This window comes from Salvelinus alpinus, chromosome 23, assembly GCF_045679555.1.
Source record: "Salvelinus alpinus chromosome 23, SLU_Salpinus.1, whole genome shotgun sequence".
Lineage (NCBI taxonomy): Eukaryota > Metazoa > Chordata > Actinopteri > Salmoniformes > Salmonidae > Salvelinus > Salvelinus alpinus.
In genome coordinates this window covers 2,502,970-2,524,685 of record NC_092108.1, presented here as the reverse complement: position 1 = coordinate 2,524,685, position 21,716 = coordinate 2,502,970, and the positions used below count along the sequence as shown (strand labels likewise).

The window sequence follows — 21,716 nt, the reverse complement described above, 5'->3', positions numbered from 1 at the left end:
ACCTGCTGGTTACTAGTCCAACACTCTAACCACTAGGCTACCTGCTGGTTACTAGTCCAACACTCTAACCACTAGGCTCCCTGCTGGTTACTAACCCAACACTCTAACCACTAGGCTACCTGCTGGTTACTGGCCCAACACTCTAACCACTAGGCTACCTGCTGGTTACTAGTCCAACACTCTAACCACTAGGCTACCGGCTGGTTACTAGTCCAACACTCTAACCACTAGGCTACCTGCTGGTTACTGGCCCAACACTCTAACCACTAGGCTACCTGCTGGTTACTAGTCCAACGCTCTAACCACTAGGCTACCTGCTGGTTACTGGCCCAACACTCTAACCACTAGGCTACCTGCTGGTTACTAGTCCAACGCTCTAACCACTAGGCTACCTGCTGGTTACTGGCCCAACACTCTAACCACTAGGCTACCTGCTGGTTACTGGTCCAACACTCTAACCACTAGGCTACCTGCTGGTTACTGGTCCAACACTCTAACCACTAGGCTACCTGCTGGTTACTAGTCCAACACTCTAACCACTAGGCTACCTGCTGGTTACTAGTCCAACACTCTAACCACTAGGCTACCTGCTGGTTACTGGTCCAACACTCTAACCACTAGGCTACCTGCTGGTTACTAGTCCAACACTCTAACCACTAGGCTACCTGCTGGTTACTAGTCCAACGCTCTAACCACTAGGCTACCTGCTGGTTACTGGTCCAACACTCTAACCACTAGGCTACCTGCTGGTTACTGGTCCAACACTCTAACCACTAGGCTACCTGCTGGTTACTGGCCCAACACTCTAACCACTAGGCTACCTGCTGGTTACTGGCCCAACACTCTAACCACTAGGCTACCTGCTGGTTACTAGTCCAACACTCTAACCACTAGTCTACCTGCTGGTTACTGGCCCAACACTCTAACCACTAGTCTACCTGCTGGTTACTGGCCCACCACTCTAACCATTAGGCTACCTGCTGGTTACTGGTCCAACACTCTAACCACTAGGATACCTGCTGGTTACTGGTCCAACGCTCTAACCACTAGACTACCTGCTGGTTACTAGTCCAACACTCTAACCACTAAGCTACCTGCTGGTTACTAGTCCAACACTCTAACCACTAGTCTACCTGCCTCCCCTCCACTCTAACCACTAGTCTACCTGCTGGTTACTGGTCCAACACTCTAACCACTAGGCTACCTGCTGGTTACTAGTCCAACACTCTAACCACTAGGATACCTGCTGGTTACTGGTCCAACGCTCTAACCACTAGACTACCTGCTGGTTACTGGCCCAACACTCTAACCACTAGTCTACCTGCTGGTTACTGGTCCAACACTCTAACCACTAGGCTACCTGCTGGTTACTGGCCCAACACTCTAACCACTAGGCTACCTGCTGGTTACTGGTCCAACACTCTAACCACTAGGCTACCTGCTGGTTACTAGTCCAACACTCTAACCACTAGGCTACCTGCTGGTTACTAGTCCAACACTCTAACCACTAGGCTACCTGCTGGTTACTGGCCCAACGCTCTAACCACTAGGCTACCTGCTGGTTACTGGTCCAACACTCTAACCACTAGGCTACCTGCTGGTTACTAGTCCAACGCTCTAACCACTAGGCTACCTGCTGGTTACTGGCCCAACACTCTAACCACTAGGCTACCTGCTGGTTACTAGTCCCAACGCTCTAACCACTAGGCTACCTGCTGGTTACTGGCCCAACACTCTAACCACTAGGCTACCTGCTGGTTACTGGCCCAACACTCTAACCACTAGGCTACCTGCTGGTTACTGGTCCAACACTCTAACCACTAGGCAACCTGCTGGTTACTAGCCCAACGCTCTAACCACTAGGCTACCTGCAGCTGCTGAAGTCCAGTTTCCTTCTGATGCTAAATGCAGCTGGTCAGGGGAGGCCACCATGTCTTCCACTAATGGATGTGTGGAGTCTGAGCGCTCTGGGACCGGTGGCGTTTTCCCAATCCATTGTTAACAAGGTGGTGTTTATGAGTCAGTCATGGGTAGGCCCGGAAGACTGAGAATTATTCACCGTCTGTAACCAGTGGAACTGCCCTTTTCTGCCTGAGCCTTAAGTGATCAATAAAGTAGCAAACACAGTGATTTTAAATTGATTTATTTATTTAATTAATATTGTAATATTTAAGTTTTTCCTTTAATTTTCCTTGTATTTCATTTTTCAATAGTCAATAGAACAGGGACCGTAGGTATGAGGGCCAGGCCAGAGTAATTCAAGATAGTATGAAACATTTTATATACATTTGAAGCTGGCATTTCTTTGGGGGAGAACCCTGTACTAATGATAGACTTTCTAGACACAGTAGGATGGCTCTGCTTGCGTGAAATCATTCCTTCAATAAGAGCAAATTATTCTCTAATATGAAAATGAATAATGAGTAACACATATCGTTCAATCTTGTTGTGATTGTCCAGATCGTGGAGAAGCGTGCGGGTCTCAGTCGGAGCCGTGTCTTCAGGGAAGTGGAGATTCTTTATCAATGCCAGGGACACAGGTACAGCAGCCCCACTGGGGGACACAGAGCGGGAGCATGGACCGCTGAGATTCACTACTGTGTAGATATAGACATTACCTTAACACTGTTGATAACGATTCCTCTCCTGTCCACAGAAACATTCTGGAGCTGGTAGAGTTCTTTGAGGAAGAAGACAAATTCTACTTGGTTTTTGAGAAACTAAGAGGAGGTTAGTGGATAATAATCTTCATTGCAAACTCTCCCGTCCATAGAAAATGATGGTCCAAACTCTCCCGTCCATAGAAAATGATGGTCCAAACTCTCCCGTCCATAGAAAATGATGGTCCAAACTCTCCCGTCCATAGAAAATGATGGTCCAAACTCTACCGTCCATAGAAAATGTTGGTCCAAACTCTCCCGTCCATAGAAAATGATGGTCCAAACTCTCCCGTCCATAGAAAACGATGGTCCAAACTCTCCCGTCCATAGAAAATGATGGTCCAAACTCTCCCGTCCATAGAAAATGATGGTCCAAACTCTCCCGTCCATAGAAAATGATGGTCCAAACTCTCCCGTCCATAGAAAATGATGGTCCAAACTCTCCCGTCCATAGAAAATGATGGTCCAAACTCTCCCGTCCATAGAAAATGATGGTCCAAACTCTCCCGTCCATAGAAAATGATGGTCCAAACTCTCCCGTCCATAGAAAATGATGGTCCAAACTCTACCGTCCATAGAAAATGATGGTCCAAACTCTACCGTCCATAGAAAATGTTGGTCCAAACTCTCCCGTCCATAGAAAACGATGGTCCAAACTCTCCCGTCCATAGAAAACGATGGTCCAAACTCTCCCGTCCATAGAAAACGATGGTCCAAACTCTCCCGTCCATAGAAAACGATGGTCCAAACTCTCCCGTCCATAGAAAACGATGGTCCAAACTCTCCCGTCCATAGAAAACGATGGTCCAAACTCTCCCGTCCATAGAAAACGATGGTCCAAACTCTCCCGTCCATAGAAAACGATGGTCCAAACTCTCCCGTCCATAGAAAACGATGGTCCAAACTCTCCCGTCCATAGAAAACGATGGTCCAAACTCTCCCGTCCATAGAAAACGATGGTCCAAACTCTCCCGTCCATAGAAAATGATGGTCCAAACTCTCCCGTCCATAGAAAATGATGGTCCAAACTCTCCCGTCCATAGAAAATGATGGTACAAACTCTCCCGTCCATAGAAAACGATGGTCAGTCAGTATTATATCAGAAGATGCGACCGCTTGAGGCAGTGTCTTCAGTGCATAGAGCAAGTTCAATAGTCTCATCTTCTCCCACCTGGAGTCGCTGAAATGCAGCAACTTGAGGCAGTGTTTTCATTAGGAGTTAACTATGTTTCGCTCCATATCACCCTCTCCATCCCTTCCCCTCTCCTCCTGCAGGGTCAGTGTTGACCCACATCCACCGTCGACAACACTTTAGTGAGCAGGAGGCCAGTTATGTGGTGCAGGACATCGCCAGCGCTCTAAACTACCTCCACAACAAGGGCATGGCACACAGGGACCTGAAGCCTGAAAATATCCTGTGTGAGCACGGAGACCGGGTGAGTCAGAGTGCACGTGAACACTCCTCCCACCGTCACAGGCTCCTGATGGGGACGAAGGAGAGCCAGAGTTGAGCCCAGTCTAAAACACTAGTGGTAGAACTTTAAATCCCATCATCCAGGCCCTGAAAATACTGAGAGCATGGTGATTGGGTGAGTCAGTCATTCAGGCCCTGAAAACAGTGTGAGAGCATGGTGATTGGGTGAGTCAGTCATTCAGGCCCTGAAAACAGTGTGAGAGCATGGTGATTGGGTGAGTCAGTCATTCAGGCCCTGAAAACAGTGTGAGAGCATGGTGATTGGGTGAGTCAGTCATTCAGGCCCTGAAAACAGTGTGAGAGCATGGTGATTGGGTGAGTCAGTCATTCAGGCCCTGAAAACAGTGTGAGAGCATGGTGATTGGGTGAGTCAGTCATTCAGGCCCTGAAAACACAGAGCATGGTGATTGGGTGAGTCAGTCATTCAGGCCCTGAAAACACAGAGCATGGTGATTGGGTGAGTCAGTCATTCAGGCCCTGAAAACACAGAGCATGGTGATTGGGTGAGTCAGGGTGCATGTGACCGGCACGCCGAACACGTCACAAGCACTCCATAAACAGGCATAGATTTATAAAGGAGAGACGGAAGTTCAATGAAAATTCCACTAAATGTTTATATTTTTGCTGTTTGTTTCATTAGTCCACTGTTGATACAGTTCCTAAATGTTTTGCATGTCAGCAATCAAGTTTTCCACATGTAAAACGTTCAAAATACAAAAACACAGCCAGTATTATGCGTTTTGCACGAGCAGTGAGACTTTAAATCTGTTCACTCAGACCTTAACCTTGATAGTTAGATAGATAGTTATTACCCAACATTACTCATCTCATATGTATAGACTGTTCTCGATACCATCTACTGCATCTTGCCTATGCCGTTCTGTACCATCACTCATTCATATATCTTTATGTACATATTATTTATCCCTTTACACTTGTGTGTGTAAGGTAGTAGTTGTGGAATTGTTAGGTTAGATTACTCGTTGGTTATTACTGCATTGTCGGAACTAGAAGCACAAGCATTTCGCTACACTCCCAATAACATCTGCTAACCATGTGTATGTGACAAATAAAATGTGATTTTGATTTGGTAAATAGAATAATGGTTGGTTACATCCTAATGCAGTTTGTTACTATGACACGATGAGGATAACTTCATTACGATGTGGAAAAGCTTGCTTGGCTATAGTTTTAGTGATGTGTGTTATCTGGGTTACCTGACTGGCCTACTTTAGTTGATTGCTGTGGATAAAGAAGGTCAAGTCAGTGGTCTAATTGACCGAGCTGCTTTGTGTTTACCTCCTAGATGTCACCAGTGAAGATCTGTGATTTTGACCTGGGCAGTGGCATCAGACTGAACAGTGACAGCTCCCCTATCTCTACTCCTGGACTCATCACTCCGGTGAGTCCTCATAACGTTCAGACCTCTCTGTTGATCCACTTCTCCCATCTCTCTCTGCGTCTGTCAAATGCACCTTTGTATTCATCACATGCTTGGTAAACAACAGGTGTGGACTAACAGGGAAATGCTTGGTAAACAACAGCTTTATTATCTAAATGTTGAAAGTGTGTGGGTGACAGGGAGAAACTAGATGGTGCAGTTTGAGGCCGTGTGGTGGAGAGTGATGTGGTCGCGGGGGGGGGGGGGAGCAGGTGGTTCTGGGCAGGTGTGATGTCATGTGTATGTTTTTGTATTGTTTATAAAAAAATATATAGATTTTTAGCTAGCCACAGCAGTCCGCTAGGTAACTGTTTAGCTTTCAAGCTAATTTGTGGACCAGCTTGCTCCTTACCTCATTGGGTTTTCCCTCGCAGGCAAGGAGAAAGTGATATGTGTTGGTATGAATTACAGCTGTAGTTATGTCTAGTCAGTAAATGCCTCAGGAAAACTTATTTTAAAACTTGGAAACAGCTGAGTGTGTTTCAGGAAGGGAATAGATATCCTCTCCTTGTTTCAGGAAGAGAATAGATCTCCTCTCCTTGTTTCAGGAAGGGAATAGATATCCTCTCCTTGTTTCAGAAAGGGAATAGATCTCCTCTCCTTGTTTCGGGAAGGGAATAGATCTCCTCTCCTTGTTTCGGGAAGGGAATAGATCTCCTCTCCTTGTTTCGGGAAGGGAATAGATCTCCTCCTTGTTTCGGGAAGGGAATAGATCTCCTCTCCTTATTTCGGGAAGGGAATAGATCTCCTCTCCTTGTTTCGGGAAGAGAATAGATATCCTCTCCTTGTTTCAGAAAGAGAATAGATATCCTCTCCTTGTTTCAGAAAGGGAATAGATATCCTCTCCTTGTTTCAGAAAGGGAATAGATATCCTCTCCTTGTTTCAGAAAGGGAATAGATATCCTCTCCTTGTTTCAGAAAGGGAGTAGATATCCTCTCCTTGTTTCAGAAAGGGAATAGATCTCCTCTCCTTGTTTCAGAAAGGGAATAGATATCCTCTCCTTGTTTCAGAAAGGGAATAGATATCCTCTCCTTGTTTCAGAAAGGGAATAGATATCCTCTCCTTGTTTCAGAAAGGGAATAGATATCCTCTCCTTGTTTCAGAAAGGGAATAGATATCCTCTCCTTGTTTTGGGAAGATAATAGATATCCTCTCCTTGTTTCAGAAAGGGAATAGATATCCTCTCCTTGTTTTGGGAAGATAATAGATATCCTCTCCTTGTTTTGGGAAGATAATAGATATCCTCTCCTTGTTTCAGAAAGGGAATAGATATCCTCTCCTTGTTTTGGGAAGATAATAGATATCCTCTCCTTGTTTCGGGAAGAGAATAGATATCCTCTCCTTGTTTCAGAAAGGGAATAGATATCCTCTCCTTGTTTCAGAAAGGGAATAGATATCCTCTCCTTGTTTCAGGAAGAGAATAGATATCCTCTCCTTGTTTCAGAAAGGGAATAGATATCCTCTCCTTGTTTCAGAAAGGGAATAGATATCCTCTCCTTGTTTCAGAAAGGGAATAGATATCCTCTCCTTGTTTCAGAAAGGGAATAGATATCCTCTCCTTGTTTCAGAAAGGGAATAGATATCCTCTCCTTGTTTCAGAAAGGGAGTAGATATCCTCTCCTTGTTTCAGAAAGGGAATAGATATCCTCTCCTTGTTTCAGAAAGGGAATAGATATCCTCTCCTTGTTTCAGAAAGGGAATAGATATCCTCTCCTTGTTTCAGAAAGGGAATAGATATCCTCTCCTTGTTTCAGAAAGGGAATAGATATCCTCTCCTTGTTTCAGAAAGGGAATAGATATCCTCTCCTTGTTTCAGAAAGGGAATAGATATCCTCTCCTTGTTTCAGAAAGGGAATAGATATCCTCTCCTTGTTTCAGAAAGGGAATAGATATCCTCTCCTTGTTTCAGAAAGGGAATAGATATCCTCTCCTTGTTTCAGAAAGGGAGTAGATATCCTCTCCTTGTTTCAGAAAGGGAATAGATATCCTCTCCTTGTTTCAGAAAGGGAATAGATATCCTCTCCTTGTTTCAGAAAGGGAATAGATATCCTCTCCTTGTTTCAGAAAGAGAATAGATATCCTCTCCTTGTTTCAGAAAGGGAATAGATATCCTCTCCTTGTTTCAGAAAGGGAATAGATATCCTCTCCTTGTTTCAGAAAGGGAATAGATATCCTCTCCTTGTTTCAGAAAGGGAATAGATATCCTCTCCTTGTTTCAGAAAGGGAATAGATATCCTCTCCTTGTTTCAGAAAGGGAATAGATATCCTCTCCTTGTTTCAGAAAGGGAGTAGATATCCTCTCCTTGTTTCGGAAAGGGAATAGATATCCTCTCCTTGTTTCGGGAAGGGAATAGATAACCTCTCCTTGTTTCGGGAAGGGAATAGATATCCTCTCCTTGTTTCGGAAAGGGAATAGATATCCTCTCCTTGTTTCAGAAAGGGAATAGATATCCTCTCCTTGTTTCGGGAAGGGAATAGATATCCTCTCGTTTCGGGAAGGGAATAGATATCCTGTCCTTGTTTCAGAAAGGGAATAAATATCCTCTCCTTGTTTCAGAAAGGGAATAGATATCCTCTCCTTGTTTTGGGAAGATAATAGATATCCTCTCCTTGTTTCGGGAAGAGAATAGATATCCTCTCCTTGTTTCAGAAAGGGAATAGATATCCTCTCCTTGTTTCAGAAAGGGAATAGATATCCTCTCCTTGTTTTGGGAAGATAATAGATATCCTCTCCTTGTTTCGGGAAGAGAATAGATATCCTCTCCTTGTTTCAGAAAGGGAATAGATATCCTCTCCTTGTTTCAGAAAGGGAATAGATATCCTCTCCTTGTTTCAGAAAGGGAATAGATATCCTCTCCTTGTTTCAGAAAGGGAATAGATATCCTCTCCTTGTTTCAGAAAGGGAATAGATATCCTCTCCTTGTTTCAGAAAGGGAATAGATATCCTCTCCTTGTTTCAGAAAGGGAATAGATATCCTCTCCTTGTTTCAGAAAGGGAATAGATATCCTCTCCTTGTTTCAGAAAGGGAATAGATATCCTCTCCTTGTTTCAGAAAGGGAATAGATATCCTCTCCTTGTTTCAGAAAGGGAATAGATATCCTCTCCTTGTTTCAGAAAGGGAATAGATATCCTCTCCTTGTTTCAGAAAGGGAATAGATATCCTCTCCTTGTTTCAGAAAGGGAATAGATATCCTCTCCTTGTTTCAGAAAGGGAGTAGATATCCTCTCCTTGTTTCGGAAAGGGAATAGATATCCTCTCCTTGTTTCGGGAAGAGAATAGATAACCTCTCCTTGTTTCGGAAAGGGAATAGATATCCTCTCCTTGTTTCAGAAAGGGAATAGATATCCTCTCCTTGTTTCGGGAAGGGAATAGATATCCTCTCCTTGTTTCAGGAAGAGAATAGATATCCTCTCCTTGTTTCAGAAAGGGAATAGATGTCCTCTCCTTGTTTCAGAAAGGGAATAGATATCCTCTCCTTGTTTCAGAAAGGGAATAGATATCCTCTCCTTGTTTCAGAAAGGGAATAGATATCCTCTCCTTGTTTCAGAAAGGGAGTAGATATCCTCTCCTTGTTTCAGAAAGGGAATAGATATCCTCTCCTTGTTTCAGAAAGGGAATAGATATCCTCTCCTTGTTTCAGAAAGGGAATAGATTTCCTCTCCTTGTTTCAGAAAGAGAATAGATATCCTCTCCTTGTTTCAGAAAGGGAATAGATATCCTCTCCTTGTTTCAGAAAGGGAATAGATATCCTCTCATTGTTTCAGAAAGGGAATAGATATCCTCTCCTTGTTTCAGAAAGGGAATAGATATCCTCTCCTTGTTTCAGAAAGAGAATAGATATCCTCTCCTTGTTTCAGAAAGGGAATAGATATCCTCTCCTTGTTTCAGAAAGGGAATAGATATCCTCTCCTTGTTTCAGAAAGGGAATAGATATCCTCTCCTTGTTTCAGAAAGGGAATAGATATCCTCTCCTTGTTTCAGAAAGGGAATAGATATCCTCTCCTTGTTTCAGAAAGAGAATAGATATCCTCTCCTTGTTTCAGAAAGGGAATAGATATCCTCTCCTTGTTTCAGAAAGGGAATAGATATCCTCTCCTTGTTTCAGAAAGGGAATAGATATCCTCTCCTTGTTTCAGAAAGGGAATAGATATCCTCTCCTTGTTTCGGGAAGAGAATAGATATCCTCTCCTTGTTTCAGAAAGGGAATAGATATCCTCTCCTTGTTTCAGAAAGGGAATAGATATCCTCTCCTTGTTTCAGGAAGAGAATAGATATCCTCTCCTTGTTTCAGAAAGGGAATAGATGTCCTCTCCTTGTTTCAGAAAGGGAATAGATATCCTCTCCTTGTTTCAGAAAGGGAATAGATATCCTCTCCTTGTTTCAGAAAGGGAATAGATATCCTCTCCTTGTTTCAGAAAGGGAATAGATATCCTCTCCTTGTTTCAGAAAGGGAGTAGATATCCTCTCCTTGTTTCAGAAAGGGAATAGATATCCTCTCCTTGTTTCAGAAAGGGAATAGATATCCTCTCCTTGTTTCAGAAAGGGAATAGATTTCCTCTCCTTGTTTCAGAAAGAGAATAGATATCCTCTCCTTGTTTCAGAAAGGGAATAGATATCCTCTCCTTGTTTCAGAAAGGGAATAGATATCCTCTCCTTGTTTCAGAAAGGGAATAGATATCCTCTCCTTGTTTCAGAAAGGGAATAGATATCCTCTCCTTGTTTCAGAAAGAGAATAGATATCCTCTCCTTGTTTCAGAAAGGGAATAGATATCCTCTCCTTGTTTCAGAAAGGGAATAGATATCCTCTCCTTGTTTCAGAAAGGGAATAGATATCCTCTCCTTGTTTCAGAAAGGGAATAGATATCCTCTCCTTGTTTCAGAAAGGGAATAGATATCCTCTCCTTGTTTCAGAAAGGGAATAGATATCCTCTCCTTGTTTCAGAAAGGGAATAGATATCCTCTCCTTGTTTCAGAAAGGGAATAGATATCCTCTCCTTGTTTCAGAAAGGGAATAGATATCCTCTCCTTGTTTCAGAAAGGGAATAGATATCCTCTCCTTGTTTCAGAAAGGGAATAGATATCCTCTCCTTGTTTCAGAAAGGGAATAGATATCCTCTCCTTGTTTCAGAAAGGGAATAGATATCCTCTCCTTGTTTCAGAAAGGGAATAGATATCCTCTCCTTGTTTCAGAAAGAGAATAGATATCCTCTCCTTGTTTCAGAAAGGGAATAGATATCCTCTCCTTGTTTCAGAAAGGGAATAGATATCCTCCTTGTTTCAGAAAGGGAATAGATATCCTCTCCTTGTTTCAGAAAGGGAATAGATATCCTCTCCTTGTTTCAGAAAGGGAATAGATATCCTCTCCTTGTTTCAGAAAGGGAATAGATATCCTCTCCTTGTTTCGGAAAGGGAATAGATATCCTCTCCTTGTTTCGGAAAGGGAATAGATATCCTCTCCTTGTTTCGGAAAGGGAATAGATATCCTCTCCTTGTTTCGGAAAGGGAATAGATATCCTCTCCTTGTTTCGGGAAGAGAATAGATATCCTCTCCTTGTTTCGGGAAGGGAATAGATATCCTGTCCTTGTTTCAGAAAGGGAATAAATATCCTCTCCTTGTTTCAGAAAGGGAATAGATATCCTCTCCTTGCTCATCACTTGTCTTAGGGCTGAGAACCAGCCACGATCATGTTGATTTAGGGCTGAGAACCAGCCACGATCATGTTGATTTAGGGCTGAGAACCAGCCACGATCATGTTGATTTAGGGCTGAGAACCAGCCACGATCATGTTGATTTAGGGCTGAGAACCAGCCACGATCATGTTGATTTAGGGCTGAGAACCAGCCACGATCATGTTGATTTAGGGCTGAGAACCAGCCACGATCATGTTGATTTAGGGCTGAGAACCAGCCACGATCATGTTGATTTAGGGCTGAGAACCAGCCACGATCATGTTGATTTAGGGCTGAGAACCAGCCACGATCATGTTGATTTAGGGCTGAGAACCAGCCACGATCATGTTGATAGCCAGAAACTGGTCATCTACTTATAAATCAGCCTCAGTGGTCTAAATGGCTTTTTAAAGGCTTATCAGTTCTAGTAGCAAGCCAACATCGAAGTGACATAAATAAAATATGCAGCAGCGTTGTTTAAGTGAGTCATGTCTATATTTATCAATCAGCTCCTGCATTCTCCTCCTCTGCTACACATACAGGAACACTAGCTCAGCTTTTTATATATACAGACAGCACAGTGACCTACAGGCTTTTTAGGTGTTCTAAAGCCTAGATTCTCCTCCACAGCAGCCCGGACCTCTGGGCCCCTAATAATATATACAATGTGCCTTCAGACCACGCAGTTCGGTGTCATTCTGTATCTATATGTAACAATCAGGCTTTCCCTGTAACATGGCCGGGTCTCTAGGCTTTCCCTGTAACGTCGCCGGGTCTCTAAGCTTTCCCTGTAACGTCGCCGGGTCTCTAGGCTTTCCCTGTAACATGGCCGGGTCTCTAGGCTTTCCCTGTAACGCCGCTCCCTCTACCCCTGTATCGTCGCTCCCTCTACCCCTGTATCGTCGCTCCCTCTACCCCTGTATCGTCGCTCCCTCTACCCCTGTATCGTCGCTCCCTCTACCCCTGTATCGTCGCTCCCTCTACCCCTGTATCGTCGCTCCCTCTACCCCTGTATCGTCGCTCCCTGTAACCCTCTAATACCGGGTGACATTACACTTCTCTGACTGGGCCTCTAATACCGGGTGACATTACACTTCTCTGACTGGGCCTCTAATGCCCGGGTGACACCTCACGTCTCTGACTGGGCCTCTAATACCGGGTGACACCTCACGTCTCTGACTGGGCCCCTAATACCGGGTGACACCTCACGTCTCTGACTGGGCCCCTAATACCGGGTGACACCTCACGTCTGACTGGGCCCCTAATACCGGGTGACACCTCACATCTCTTACTGGGCCCCTAAGGCCGGGTGGACACTACAATTCTCTTCAAGCAGCCTCATAAATGTTTTCAGTCAGACATTCACGCTTGCCATACAGAGTTGAAATATCTAACCAATAAATGTTTAATTGAATAAGCTGTGAATGCATACCACTAGTCTCCTGCTGGAGAGTCTACACTTCCTGTGTGATGTGACTCATCTCACTGTCTTCTTCTCTAGCCACTTCTCATTTGCCGGTTTCATGAGAATCGGCTGGCTATTGCCTGGAGGAGAGGGAGGTATAACCTCTGTCTGGAGGAGAGGGAGGTATAACCTCTGTCTGGAGGAGAGGGAGGTATAACCTCTGTCTGGAGGAGAGGGAGGTATAACCTCTGTCTGGAGGAGAGGGAGGTGTAACCTCTGTCTGGAGGAGAGGGAGGTGTAACCTCTGTCTGGAGGAGAGGGAGGTGTAACCTCTGTCTGGAGGAGAGGGAGGTGTAACCTCTGTCTGGAGGAGAGGGAGGTGTAACCTCTGTCTGGAGGAGAGGGAGGTGTAACCTCTGTCTGGAGGAGAGGGAGGTGTAACCTCTGTCTGGGGGAGAGGGAGGTGTAACCTCTGTCTGGGGGAGAGGGAGGTGTACCCTCTGTCTGGGGGAGAGGGAGGTGTAACCTCTGCCTGGGGGAGAGGGAGGTGTAACCTCTGCCTGGGGGAGAGGGAGGTGTAACCTCTGCCTGGGGGAGAGGGAGGTGTAACCTCTGCCTGGGGGAGAGGGAGGTGTAACCTCTGCCTGGGGGAGAGGGAGGTGTTTTTTTCACCACATCTAAATTAAACTGTTCCTTCCCTATTGCCTGGAGACTTTAAGAATGTTCCCAGAGAAAGCAAGTGTGCTGGATATTTTTTTGTTTGTTCACCAGATACCAAAAACTGTGGAATCACTCTGGCATGGGGGTTACATCCAGCTAACCACCCTCCATCCCCTACTCTCTTCTGTCCCTCTTTCCTCCCTTCATTTTTAGCAGAATCCATATTTTTTTCTCCTGCTGTTACAAAACCAGTTCTGGGCTGCATTCCAAGGCCCCTACCCTAATGTAGAAACCACATTTTGATTGGCTGGGCCAGCGGGAGGGAGTGGGAGTGTCAGCTGATCTGTAATGATTTTTTTTACCACATGGATTTGGTTCAGAAGCTGTGTTCCAAATGGCACCCTATTCACTATAGGCCCTGGTCAAAAGTAGTGCATTATTTAGGGAATAGTGTTCCATTTGGGACGAATACAGTCACAGGACAGATTCTAGAGTGTAGTGTACAGGCAGGATATTACTGTTGTGGATTCTAGAGTGTAGTGTACAGGCAGGATATTACTGTTGTGGATTCTAGAGTGTAGTGTACAGGCAGGATATTACTGTTGTGGATTCTAGAGTGTAGTGTACAGGCAGGATATTACTGTTGTGGATTCTAGAGTGTAGTGTACAGGCAGGATATTACTGTTGTGGATTCTAGAGTGTAGTGTACAGGCAGGATATTACTGTTGTGGATTCTAGAGTGTAGTGTACAGGCAGGATATTACTGTTGTGGATTCTAGAGTGTAGTGTACAGGCAGGATATTACTGTTGTGGATTCTAGAGTGTAGTGTACAGGCAGGATATTACTGTTGTGGATTCTAGAGTGTAGTGTACAGGCAGGATATTACTTTTGTGGATTCTAGAGTGTAGTGTACAGGCAGGATATTACTGTTGTGGATTCTAGAGTGTAGTGTACAGGCAGGATATTACTGTTGTGGATTCTAGAGTGTAGTGTACAGGCAGGATATTACTGTTGTGGATTCTAGAGTGTAGTGTACAGGCAGGATATTACTGTTGTGGATTCTAGAGTGTAGTGTACAGGCAGGATATTACTGTTGTGGATTCTAGAGTGTAGTGTACAAGCAGGATATTACTGTTGGACAAAGTTGATGCCTGCAGCCAATTCTTGGCCCACAACCCCACACACAGAGTGCCAGGCATTCCACCGTGTTCCAGCAAAGCCAAGAGAGATTAGTGTAATGACAACAGAAACAGGTTTAGTTTCTGCTGTAGTTGTTTTTTTTTTGGTTTGTGGTGCCTCGTTTCATGTTCTGGGCCCTGGGGGTCGTAGCTAGCTAGGATGTTAGAAGGAGATTCTACTCCTCCCTTCAGCCCACTGCTAGTGGTTACTGGTTGTTGTGGGAGCCTTTTCCCTCCTGATTCCAGGAATCCTCCAACCAAGATTTTCAGAAAAACCTTAGGACTTTAGTAACGTTTTGGGAATTCCCGCTTTCAAAACACTAAGTTCCAGAATTTTGCAACCCTAACATGCTACTACAACCTCTGTGCTGTGTACAAGCCTGTGAATAGAATGTGTCTGACTATATGGTGGAAAGACTACTGTATTTATTTCATTTTTACTTTTGCGTTTTACTAAGAAAAGGCTATGTTTTCTTTTTAAGTAGTATGTGTTCAGGAAGTGAAAATTAGTCTAAGCTATAAGAAGTTTTTTAATGGATATTTATATTTTGTGTTTTAAGTTATCATTTCAGTTTTACTTGGTGTTATCACTGTTACACACAATACGATGAGTTGAGTCAGGTGTCTTAGTGCAGGGCTAGAACAAAACGTGCACCACTCCCCGAGTGGGGGTCCTGAACAGCTGTTGTGTGGCTGGATGGGGGTTCCTGCTTGTCTACTGTCTGCCCTCCACACTGTGGTACTGTGAACAGACAACTGGCCAGGCCTCCCCAGAGGATGCCGTCTCAGTGGAGAATGAAGACCCTGCCTCTGGACACAACACACAGCCTTCTAGGGAGAGTTCCTTAGCTTAGAAAGGGACTTCATTTGGGGACGTTGTCATCAGACATTACTATTCAGACATTCAGGGTAACTAATGCTCGGGGTTTATAGTTATTCAGGTTAACTAATCCTAGGGGTTTATAGTTATTCTCTATTCATATTCAGGTGGACTAGTTCACTAGCCAACAAGACCAGTAACGATCAGCAGAATCACTAGCCAACAAGACCAGTAACGATCAGCAGAATCACTAGCCAACAAGACCAGTAACGATCAGCAGAATCACTAGCCAACAAGACCAGTAACGATCAGCAGAATCACTAGCCAACAAGACCAGTAACGATCAGCAGAATCACTAGCCAACAAGACCAGTAACGATCAGCAGAATCACTAGCCAACAAGACGAGTAACGATCAGCAGAATCACTAGCCAACAAGACCAGTAACGATCAGCAGAATCACTAGCCAACAAGACCAGTAACGATCAGCAGAATCACTAGCCAACAAGACCAGTAACGAACAGCAGAATCACTAGCCAACAAGACCAGTAACGATCAGCAGAATCACTAGCCAACAAGACCAGTAACGATCAGCAGAATCACTAGCCAACAAGACGAGTAACGATCAGCAGAATCACTAGCCAACAAGACCAGTAACGAACAGCAGAATCACTAGCCAACAAGACCAGTAACGATCAGCAGAATCACTAGCCAACAAGACCAGTAACGAACAGCAGAATCACTAGCCAACAAGACCAGTAACCGATCAGCAGAATCACTAGCCAACAGAGACGAGCTAACGATCGAGCAGAATCACTAGCCAACAAGACCAGTAACGATCAGCAGAATCACTAGCCAACAAGACCAGTAACGATCAGCAGAATCACTAGCCAACAAGACCAGTAACGATCAGCAGAATCACTAGCCAACAAGACCAGTAACGATCAGCAGAATCACTAGCCAACAAGACCAGTAACGATCAGCAGAATCACTAGCCAACAAGACCAGTAACGAACAGCAGAATCACTAGCCAACAAGACCAGTAACGATCAGCAGAATCACTAGCCAACAAGACCAGTAACGATCAGCAGAATCACTAGCCAACAAGACGAGTAACGAACAGCAGAATCACTAGCCAACAAGACCAGTAACGAACAGCAGAATCACTAGCCAACAAGACGAGTAACGAACAGCAGAATCACTAGCCAACAAGACCAGCAACGAACAGCAGAATCACTAGCCAACAAGACCAGTAACGAACAGCAGAATCACTAGCCAACAAGACCAGTAACGAACAGCAGAATCACTAGCCAACAAGACCAGTAACGAACAGCAGAATCACTAGCCAACAAGACCAGTAACGAACAGCAGAATCACTAGCCAACAAGACCAGTAACGAACAGCAGAATCACTAGCCTGTCAATCTACTATCCCCCATCTACTATCCCCACTATGCTAATATAACTAGGATTATCATCAACTAGCATGGGTTGCTAATATGAATATGACTAGGATTATCATCAACTAGCATGGGATGCTAATATGACTAGGATTATCATCAACTAGCATGGGATGCTAATATGACTAGGATGATCATCTTTTTGAGAAGAGACGACAACACCACGGCAACTACGACACCATGTCTACAACACCGCAACACACCTCTTCTCCTCACCCCTCACCTCTTCTCCTCACCCCTCACCTCTTCTCCTCACCTGATGTGAAAAGACTCATGTAAAAATAGGTCCCAGTTGGGCTGCATGTGTAAAAGCAGACTAACAGTATACATCTGTCTCTGGTCTCTCCCCAGTGTGGTTCTGCAGAGTACATGGCTCCAGAGGTAGTGGAGGCCTTCAGTGAGGAGGCTACGATCTACGATAAGCGCTGTGACCTGTGGAGTCTGGGGGTCATCCTGTACATTATGCTGAGTGGGTATCCTCCCTTCGTAGGGCGCTGTGGCACCAGTTGTGGCTGGGACTGGGGAGAGCCCTGCCAGGAATGCCAGGTAAGATACGAGCTAACACAAACGTATCAATAAGTGATCTTAGTGATCAATAAGTGATCTTAGTGATCTTACAACCTGCCCGTCACTTAGTGATCTTACTACCTGCCCGTCAGTTAGTGATCTTACAACCTGCCCGTCACTTAGTGATCTTACAAACCTGCCCGGCACTTAGTGATCTTACAAACCTGCCCGGCACTTAGTGATCTTACAAACCTGCCCGTCACTTAGTGATCTTACAAACCTGCCCGTCACTTAGTGATCTTACAAACCTGTCCGTCGCTTAGTGATCTTACAAACCTGCCCGTCGCTTAGTGATCTTACAACCTGCCCGTCTCTTAATGATCTTACAACCTGCCCGTCTCTTAATGATCTTACAACCTGCCCGTCACTTAGTGATCTTACAACCTGCCCGTCACTTAGTGATCTTACAAACCTGCCCGTCACTTAGTGATCTTACAACCTGCCCGTCTCTTAGTGATCTTACAACCTGCCCGTCTCTTAATGATCTTACAACCTGCCCGTCACTTAGTGATCTTACAAACCTGCCCGTCACTTAGTGATCTTACTACCTGCCCGTCACTTAGTGATCTTACAAACCTGCCCGTCACTTAGTGATCGTACTACCTGCCCGTCACTTGGTGATCTTACAACCTGCCCGTCACTTCGTGATCTTACAACCTGCCCGTCACTTCGTGATCTTACAACCTGCCCGTCACTTAGTGATCTTACAACCTGCCCGTCAGTTAGTGATCTTACTACCTGCCCGTCAGTTAGTGATCTTACTACCTGCCCGTCACTTAGTGATCTTACTACCTGCCCGTCACTTAGTGATCTTACTACCTGCCCGTCACTTGGTGATCTTACAACCTGCCCGTCACTTGGTGATCTTACAACCTGCCCGTCAGTTAGTGATCTTACAACCTGCCCGTCAGTTAGTGATCTTACAACCTGCCCGTCAGTTAGTGATCTTACAACCTGCCCGTCAGTTAGTGATCTTACAACCTGCCCGTCACTTAGTGATCTTACAACCTGCCCGTCAGTTAGTGATCTTACAACCTGCCCGTCACTTAGTGATCTTACAACCTGCCCGTCACTTAGTGATCTTACAACCTGCCCGTCACTTAGTGATATTAAAGCCAGTTTAGCCAGACCAAAAGAACCAACACATTTTTTTTTAAGAACCTTTCTACAACAGTATGACTTGTCACATCTCCAGAACATGGTGTTTGACAGCATCTTAAGTTCTAGAACTAGAACTGTCCCCAAACCCAGTCTCTCTTTTGGCTCCTCTCCAGAACATCCTGTTTGAGAGCATCCAGGAGGGGAAGTACGAGTTCCCTGAGAAGGACTGGAAGCAGATCTCCTCTGGAGCTAAAGACCTCGTCACCAGACTTCTGGTCAGAGACGCCAAGAACCGCCTCAGTGCTGCTCAGGTCCTGCAGCACCCCTGGGTCCAAGGGGTACGGATCTTATCTGTTTGTTTATCTGTCTCTCTGTGTCTCTCTGTGTGTCTCTGTTCTTGGGCACAGGCACTATTGTGGTCTACATGAAACACGTAGGTATTACAGACTGGGTCAGGGAGAGGTGAGAATGTCAGTGAATGTCACATGCCTGCTGGTCAGCACATGCTCTGAGTACGAGTCCTGGTAATCCATCTGGCCCTGAGGCCTTGTGAATGTTAACCTGTTTAAAGGTCTTACTCATATCGGCTATGGAGAGCGAGTTCACAGTCGTCTGGAACAGCTGGTGCTCAAATGCATGGTTCAGTGTTGCTTGCCTCGAATTTAGCTCATCTGGTAGGCACTTGGCAGCTTGTGCCTGGGTTTCCCTTTGTGTAAGCCATGATAGTTTGTAAAGCCTTGCCACATCCAAGGAGCGTCAGAGCCAGCGTAGTAGGATTTGATCTTAGTAGTGTATTGACGCTTTGCCTTTTTGATGGCTCTCATTCTGTCTGGCTCTCTTTCTCTCTCACTTGTCTGTCTCTCTCACTCTTTCTTTTGATCTCTCCCTCCATCTCTCAGTTCAGCTCTCTGGTTTTGAACTATAAGATGGAGCAACTTAGACCTCCAATGGAAGGGACAAAAGGTAGCTGCCTAGAATTCATGACCTAATCATTCCGTGTCTGTCTCTTCCCTCAGTGTGCTCCCAACACCGTGCCCTCCAGGCTGAACCACAGAGGCAGCAGAGCCCAGGACCTGACCTTCTTCGCCGGCCAGGCTGTGGCCGTCACCCGCCAGCTAGCTGAGCAGGACGAGAGCGACCGTCAGGAGAGAGAGGACCTCAACGAAGATTCTGAGGAAGAAGGGTCTTTGGGGTCCCTCTCTCTGTCCCCCTCGCCTCACCACATGGCTACCAGCACCACTGCCAGCTGCAGCCTCAGCCCCCAGAGCTCCCTGCGCCCCCTTTCCCCCTTGTCCTCTCGGCTGGCCCGGCAAAGGAGGAGAGGGCCCCCCCACACAGGGCCAGTGTGTGCCTCAGAGCTCCGGCAGCTCCTTGCCCCCCTGGTCATCATGGAGGACTGTGCCTGAAACCTCTAATAACCGTTAAACTGACCGATCAACTGCAAACCTAACCTGATAATGCTCCTGAAAATTCACTGCTCATCTCCTCCTCCCTCCTCTTTTCCCCTCTACCCCCTCCAATCATCTTTCTCATCACTAAGCCACACCTGCAATACCTCAGTGGCTTGGATGATGATGGGGATGTGGTCTTGGCAGCACTTAAAGAACATTGACCCTCTGCCTAATTCGAAGACTCTTCTACTCTTGGGTTGGGGGAGGGAGGGGAAAGGGATTTTGAAGGCACAAAAAAAAGAAACTACCATTGAAAACGAGCTCCCACACCAAAGGACTAATGGCTGCTCCTGCTCCTGCTCCACTCAGAGGAGCTGGGGCATCCCACTCTGAATTGAAAACTTCAACCAGCTTCATCAGATATACTAGAGGGGTATGCTGCAAAGTGGGTTCAATGAGTTAGCCAGATAAGTCGAAATAGACATTGATTTTATTGTTAATATAAAAAAAAAAGCTAAACTTGGATATGTTTTTGTTTGTTAAATCAATACGATGTGCCGTTTTTTTCAAGCTTATCTTTCTACAAAATAAAACGTATCAGAATATGTAGGCACGTTAGCTGGCGAACTCCTTTATAGTATACCCCTCAGGACCTTCCCTCTACTTCAGTCTACGAGGGCGGGATGGCCCACCTATCCAGCTAGCAGCAGTGTTGTCACGCACTTATCCAAACTGAGACCTTTGTCAGTTTCACTGAGTGGCTCACTCAAACCCTTCCTGCTTGTTGTAGTGGGAGCTCAGGTGGCCTGATAACCGGGCCCGGCCGATAGGCTAGCTAACTCTTTACGAGGCAGCTAGGCTAGCTAACTCTTTACGAGGCAGCTAGGCTAGCTAACTCTTTACGAGGCAGCTAGGCTAGCTAACTCTTTACGAGGCCGCTAGGCTAGCTAACTCTTTACGAGGCCGCTAGGCTAGCTAACTCTTTACGAGGCCGCTAGGCTAGCTAACTCTTTACGAGGCCGCTAGGCTAGCGAACTCTTTACGAGGCCGCTAGGCTAGCTAACTCTTTACGAGGCAGCTAGGCTAGCTAACTCTTTACGAGGCCGCTAGGCTAGCTAACTCTTTACGAGGCCGCTAGGCTAGCTAACTCTTTACGAGGCCGCTAGGCTAGCTAACTCTTTACGAGGCCGCTAGGCTAGCTAACTCTTTACGAGGCCGCTAGGCTAGCTAACTCTTTACGAGGCCGCTAGGCTAGCTAACTCTTTACGAGGCCACTCTGACTATCTAGAACCTCCTCATTGCTGGGACTTTACACACCAACACAAAGTCCAAACAACATCTCACCTGTTATCATTATTTCTGCCCCTTGAACCACTGCTGTTGTGCTGGTAGTATCGATCCATTATCTGAGATCTGAGCAGTTCTGATTGACATGTTGTGCTCACTGACTGGCTGCATCACAAGTGGCATATAGGGTGCCGTTTGATGCAGTCATTGTTTCTGACTGTAATAGGGAGACATGGACCCTGCCAAATTAGCCTGAACTCTTAGGGCTGGTTCCCCCCGGCACAAGTTAATCTTAGCCTAGACCTGGACTAAAAATCACTTTCAATGGAGAATCCTTTAAACATGTTTCTTAGTCCAGGATGTCTGGGGTAACGAGCCTTTAATTGGTCTGAACCCAAGAGAGTCCCAGCAACGAAGATACTTAAAACTTTAACACAAACTGTTTTCCAGCAGATACCTCAGGACCTAGAAATATATAGAGAGAGCTGGGACTTCACCAGCTATCAATACAACTGTTATTGACTCACCAGCTATCAGCCAGGTATCAAGAGAACTGTTGACTCACCAGCTATCAGCCAGGTATCAGCAGAACTGTTATTGA

At 45.5% G+C, this 21,716-nt stretch overlaps 1 protein-coding gene across 1 annotated transcript in view; it reads left to right on the top strand.

The window, feature by feature from the left end:
* Positions 1–20,430, top strand: part of LOC139550058 (MAP kinase-interacting serine/threonine-protein kinase 2-like) — a 43,573-nt gene extending 23,143 nt beyond the window's left edge. The window contains exons 6-12 of the mRNA XM_071360647.1: positions 2,461–2,540; positions 2,657–2,730; positions 3,936–4,096; positions 5,441–5,536; positions 17,121–17,315; positions 18,611–18,775; positions 19,454–20,430. Of these exons, the coding sequence (XP_071216748.1) occupies positions 2,461–2,540; positions 2,657–2,730; positions 3,936–4,096; positions 5,441–5,536; positions 17,121–17,315; positions 18,611–18,775; positions 19,454–19,843 (1,161 nt within the window). The 3' untranslated portion in view covers positions 19,844–20,430. The remainder of the gene's footprint in view (positions 1–2,460; positions 2,541–2,656; positions 2,731–3,935; positions 4,097–5,440; positions 5,537–17,120; positions 17,316–18,610; positions 18,776–19,453) is intronic.
* The last annotated feature ends 1,286 nt before the right edge of the window (positions 20,431–21,716 follow it).